General features: G+C 50.6%; 1 protein-coding gene across 1 annotated transcript in view; it reads left to right on the plus strand.

Moving 5' to 3' along the window:
* SLC6A2 (solute carrier family 6 member 2) overlaps positions 1-6120 on the plus strand; it is a 42834-nt gene that overhangs the window by 30924 nt on the left and 5790 nt on the right. The window contains exons 6-9 of the mRNA XM_003792547.1: positions 3022-3156; positions 3799-3902; positions 5072-5196; positions 5931-6043. Of these exons, the coding sequence (XP_003792595.1) occupies positions 3022-3156; positions 3799-3902; positions 5072-5196; positions 5931-6043 (477 nt within the window). The remainder of the gene's footprint in view (positions 1-3021; positions 3157-3798; positions 3903-5071; positions 5197-5930; positions 6044-6120) is intronic.

The raw sequence follows: 6120 nt of genomic DNA on the forward strand, positions 1-6120 counted from the left end.
CTGGCTCCCTACTTGGGAGAGAGTCTGATTTAGAGGCAGAGGTGGGGTGGTGGCTGAAGTGGTGAGAGTTTGCATTTCTGAAAGCTTCTAGATGGTTCTGATGCTAATCTAGGCAATCCTTTGCCTGAGGCCTGATTTATAGCAAGGCTCAATGACAGCGACCTCATTACCTCCCTGGTCAGCTCTTCCCCTTTAGAGAGCTTTCTCCATTTGAGAAAGTGAAGATCTTCTTCGTTTTGATTGTCAGCCATTGGATTGAGTTTGGTACTCTGGGCTCATACAAATTGTCCACAGAAACACCAGGCAGGTAAGAATTTGAGCTTAAGCTATTCAAAAGCAGTGACTTCCCTTGGGGACTGAGGGTACTTGCCAAGACCAATGGACTGTCCATTGCTTCCCTGATCCTGTGCTCAAAGTTGTTCTAAGTCTGGCTTCTCATGGCCAGATACGCATTGGAAGTTGAAATTGAAATGCATTGGAAGTTGAGAGCTTACAGGCCTGGTGGGGGGTGGGGGAGATGACAGACTCCATGTGTCCCTTCTCTGTTCCCAGTGTGCATACAAGGGCATAAGTGAACACGAGTGAGTAGTTGGCCAAGTATCCAAGAGCCTCTCTTTTGACACAAGGTCTCAGACAGCTGAACTCAAAATTGCCATTGATTCTGAAACTTTCAACAAGACTCAGATGGTTTAGCATTGAACACATGTGCGTGGACAAAACAAGCCGTCCCTGTCTCGATGCTTGACTGTAGTCAGACTCAGCTCACTCATGTCCTGATGTATTCCTTGGGGAAACTGAATCTACGTTGGAACCTCAGGCATGGCCAATGCCGGCCACCTCTAGGCTCCATGGGAGATTCCCTGGAGTAAGAACTCAGGATGTTGGTTTTTTGATGGGGAAGTGTAGGCTTGCTTGTTCTGATGGGCTGGGCCAACTGTAGACACAAGTTGTAGGAGACCATGGCAGTTAGGACCCATCACAACATCAGAATAATGTGTGAGGGCTCTTCCTTGTGCCTGGAGCCAAGTACTTAGACTCATTTGTCCCATTCTGGGAGAAGGAACACAAAATCAGTGTAAGGCCACCCAGATGCAACAGCTTCAATTTCCTGGCCATGCTTCTCTCCTCATTTATTATGCAATTTGTTCCTGTCCCCCCAAAGAAAACAGAAGTCAAAAGCTCACATTCACAAAACCTTGACAGAACAAGCGAGTGATGGAGAAACAACCAAATGGCATGAAACAGAAGAGCTTCCTCTGATTGCCTCTGACCCCAGAAGACACGACCACCACTGATGTGTTTACTCCCATTTGACTCATGTGTTCATTCATTGACTTGCTTGTGCTTTCATTCATTCTTTGACTAACTTAGTCATCCACTAGCCCTCTGATTTATCACTCACCCACTCACCCACTTATCCATTCATCCATTCATCCACTCAACCATCCACACACCTAATCATCCATCCGTCCATTTAGCTATTTGCCCAGCCTTACATCCAACTATTCAACCATGCACTCACCCATCCATCCATCCATCTACCTAATAATCTGGCCACTCATCTATGCAACTGTCCAATCATTATCCAATAAGCATTTTTTTGAGGACCCATGTATCCCAGGTACTCAGGATACAAGTTTGAAAGATACAGGATTTTGCTTCTAAGGGGCTCATGGTTTAGTAGGAAAAACAAGCAAAAAAGGAAGGTAAATCCTAGTCTTTAAACACAGGTGTAAAAAGCATGACTTTATTTTCTATAGCTCCATTTTTGTTTCGAGCCCATGTCTTTTTAGGCTGGCAAAGAACTTTCCCCTCAGTCATGAGTCAAGGATTCCATTTTCTTCTTTGGCGTATGTGAAGATTCTTGGGGCTGTGTAGTGCCAGGGCTTTGCAGTGAGGAGCCATGTGGCTCTTATGTTATATTTCTGCTCATGTGTCAGCTGAACCTTTCTTGGGTCTGACCGCCCTGACCTGATTTTCTGTACGGGGCACAGTCTTATCTCTGCAAGGCTGCCCAAGGCTGCATCTCCCTACAGCAGTGCTTTCTCATCTTGGCTCCCATTTAGAGCACCTCAGAGCCCTTAAAAAACACTGAAGTAAGACCAATCAAATTAGAAATTAATTTGACCAATTAAATTAGAAATGACAAGAACAGGATCTGAGCTTGGACATTTTTATCTATACAGTATAACTTGCCCAGAACGGTCTAACGTGTAGTCAAGGGTGGGAAGGAAGCACTAGGAATCCCACACAGCCCTCTCCTTCCCCGGCCCCTCCTTTTCTTCTCCACTCCTCCAGCTCAGGCAAGGGACAGGGTGTCTCTTTTTTACTCCAGGGATAATCTCTTTCCTTTTGTGTTTTGGAAGAAGATACTTCTTCTGTGTCTTAAATTTGTTCCTACTAAAATAAAGAATGGCCAGAGATTTCGCTTTCTGTCCAGACGTATTCCTTCTTGGGCAGTGCATTTAGGAACAGTTGCTTGAATGAGGATGAAGGAAAAAGAGGGTGAGGCAAAGGACAGGGAGAGGGGGGGAGAGGAAGAGAAAGAGATTGACTTCTAAACATCCTGCCAGTCGGGGGGTGCAGCCACCAGCAGCAGTGGTGTGGTGGATGCAGGACTGGCAGGGACAGGGGTGGGCACAAAGGTGGGTGTGCTCAGTCCTGCAGGAGGAGCTTTAAGGAGTCGGGGGAGTTGACTTTGTAGAGGAGGAGGCATCCTGTTCTATGAGAAGCTGATTCTGTGCCCCTGATGCCATTAGCTTCCACTGTTGCAGTAGCCCCAGGGCAGCTGATTCTCTCTCAGGCTCCGAGCTTCCCCAGGATGAGGCCAATGTCCAGTCGTTGTTCTGTCCCTAGAGCCTGGCTCAGGGCTTGCTCCAGAGATGACGCTTGTAGAACATTCCTGGGTAAGGGAAGGTGGGGAGGGCGTGGTTGGCTCCCTGGCAGAGGGCCCTGTGCCCCGCTAGCGCCCCACAGGGTTGAGGCAGAGCATGGCTCTCACAGGAGCTGTATGTTGCCCAGGTGGTGTGGATCACAGCCACGCTGCCTTACCTGGTGCTGTTCGTGCTCCTGGTTCACGGCATCACGCTGCCTGGCGCCTCCAACGGCATCAACGCCTACCTGCACATTGACTTCTACCGCCTAAAAGAGGCCACGGTCAGTGCCCAGTGAATGCCCAGCCTTGGGCTGCCTTGGGTGAGGGTTCTCAGGGGCGGGTGGGTATGGAAAACTGGGGCCCAGCTCTGCCATAAACTTGCGCTATAGCCTAGGATAGGATCCTTCTTTGTCTGACTGTTAGTTTCCTCATCTGGCTGATGCTGATTTGCACCTGACAGGCCCCACCAGCCCATACAGAGCTGATGGTCCCATGTGGTGGCCTTCACGGACTGCTCTTTGGAAGAAGAGAAGCACGCGGTGAAGGGGATTCAGTGTCCTGAGTCCTCACTCCTGTCCTGTGCCCACAGCTCCCTAGCTCACCCCAGACCTACCTCTGCTTTCTGTTCTCTAACCCTGACCTTTGCCCCCATCCCATGATGTTGGCATAAGGTGTAACCTCAGTCACCAGGGAGACCTGGACCTGCCAAGCTGCCCCCAACAGCCTCCTCTAGCTGCTGTCCTGCCCAGAGGCCTAAATTACTATAAAAATGGGGGAGGGAGTGCCTAGGGCTTCCCGTCTTTGGTTCACATTTCCTGAGGTCTCAGAGCATCTCCAGGGGTTCCCAGCCCTTCCAGAGCATCCAGAAGGTTATAGGATGCTGTAGGAAGCGGAGGGTGAAGGCTTCTATCTGCTGGCTACAGGTGTGGATCGATGCTGCAACTCAGATATTTTTTTCCTTGGGGGCTGGATTCGGAGTCTTGATTGCATTTGCCAGTTACAACAAATTTGACAACAACTGTTACAGGTAAGGTCTTCCTCAGAGCGCTGGGAAGTTTCAAATTCTGGAGGTCAACCACTGGGAGAATAGGAGAGAGAGTACTGGTCTGGGAGCCAACTCTCCTTGGACAAGCCAAATTTTCTCCTGTGGCCCATCCTGGGCACTCTATGAAGTCTGACACTCTCTCTGGGACTCCTGAGTAACACATTTAATTTCAAGATGCCTCTTGCACAGATGAAAAGTGTAGAGTGGGGAGAACCGAGGCTGCTGGCCCTGGAGGGTCATGAGGAGGGGTGGCTGGGGCAGAGGAGCACTGTGTGGTTGTCTAAGCAGACAGTACTGCCTGACTATGCCTGTCTGATGCTCAGAGGGGGCAGGGTCGAATGTCCAAGCTGGTGAGGGCCTGGCAGGGTCAGAGGTAAGACTGCAGGGCATCTGGGAATCAGGTCATGCCCTAGCGCAGTTCTGTAGCATTGAATGCTACCTCCCGCAGACCCAGCGCTGTGGGGACTTCAGACAAGGGCACACATTTGGGTCAACCTACCTCACTCTCTCTAGGCCAATTAAGGCTTAAAGCAGAATCACAGTATTTCAGTAGGAGAGAGTATCATGATTGTGTGCCAGTGGTATGAATCACAGGGAGGTAGGGGAATGGGGTGATTGTCAAGAGCATACAGGAGAGTTTGAGGTGCCCCTGGAGGACAGTTAGGATTACACTGGGCAGATGCGGAGTGGGCAGCATGCATGTGGGCCAGCATGGACAGAGGCAGGAGGGGTGTGTTTCTGGACCAGCAGATTGGCTGGTTTGATTTGTTAAAAGAGTAATGTTGAGGGTCATGGAAGATAAGTCTAGAAGGAAGGTTGGGTCCTCTTAGCAAAGCTCTTGAATGCCAGAGTGAGGAGTTGGGAGGCACTGTAGAGACATAGAAAGTTTGTTGAAGAAGGAGGCTGGTGGCTTGATTCTGTAATGAGAGTTTTCCAAAAGACTCTGATATCAGATTGTTCCAGCCATAATCAGTTGGCCCACTCTCTGCACCAGTGATGGTGGGTTTGGGGGGCCATGTGGCATTGCAGCAACTGAAGGGGGCATGGCATTCAGGTCGAGTCTGGTCTACAGGCTCCACAGATGGTCTGCTGGGCCATAGGCAGGGTTAGGGGAAATCAGGGGACTTGAACTGACAGCGCTTCTTCCCCAGGGATGCCCTGCTGACCAGCAGCATCAACTGTATCACCAGCTTTGTCTCTGGGTTTGCCATCTTCTCCATCCTTGGTTACATGGCCCATGAGCACAAGGTCAACATCGAGGATGTGGCCACTGAAGGTGAGTGTGCAGGCCACCTTGACCCCCCACCCTTGGCTCACAGCTCCTCTGTACCTGTAGATTCCCAGGCTCTCAGTGGAGGTCTCCAAACTGTCCATTAGATGGACTTTCCCTCGAGGCTGTCTGTGGGAATTCCAGGCAGTCCTGGGCCTGGGGTTAATAGCAGAACCTTCCCTGAGCCAGGCTTAGGGAGAGTCCACTCTGTCCCAGCCCCTGGGCATCTCTCCAGTTCTCACAAGGCTACCAGGAAAGTGTCTATGGACTCACGTAAAAACTGACACTCAGGTTAAATAAGTTGTCCAGCGTCACCCAGTTGTCCAGGCAGTGAGTGATGCATTCAAACCCCAGTCAGCCTGATGCTGGAGCCTGTGCCCTTCCCTTCATTCTATGGACACAAAGAAGCTGAGACCTGGGGAGGGGCTGGCTCTCATGGACTCTGAGGACTGCAAGCTTTTGAGAATGAAAGCAGATTCCTCAGAGCATGGAAGGTGGGGTCCACTCCCTGAGCCTCCTGCTATCCAGGCGAGTCATTGGTCCCTCGCTTGGCTCTGTAAGGCCACCCTCCTTGATGTGCAGGTGACCTGTAAGTCTGTGCTGGCTTCGTCTGTCATCTGCAGACTGACCAAATGTCATAGGGCTGGGTTGGAGCTGATCGGACCTCAAATGCTTCCATGCCATCTGTGGTTCAGGCCAATCATCTCAGCCATTGATAAGGTCCTTGATATTTCTTTCAGGAGCTGGCTTAGTGTTCATCCTGTACCCAGAAGCCATCTCTACTCTGTCTGGATCTACATTCTGGGCTGTTGTGTTTTTCATCATGCTCCTGGCCCTGGGCCTTGACAGCTCAGTGAGTGACGCTGCTCAGAATACCTGCCCCCACCCCACTGGGCCTCAATCACCTGCACCCCACAATGTGTACATGCC

Source organism: Otolemur garnettii, unplaced genomic scaffold (genome assembly GCF_000181295.1).
Source record: "Otolemur garnettii isolate 467f Iridium unplaced genomic scaffold, OtoGar3 scaffold00058, whole genome shotgun sequence".
NCBI lineage: Eukaryota > Metazoa > Chordata > Mammalia > Primates > Galagidae > Otolemur > Otolemur garnettii.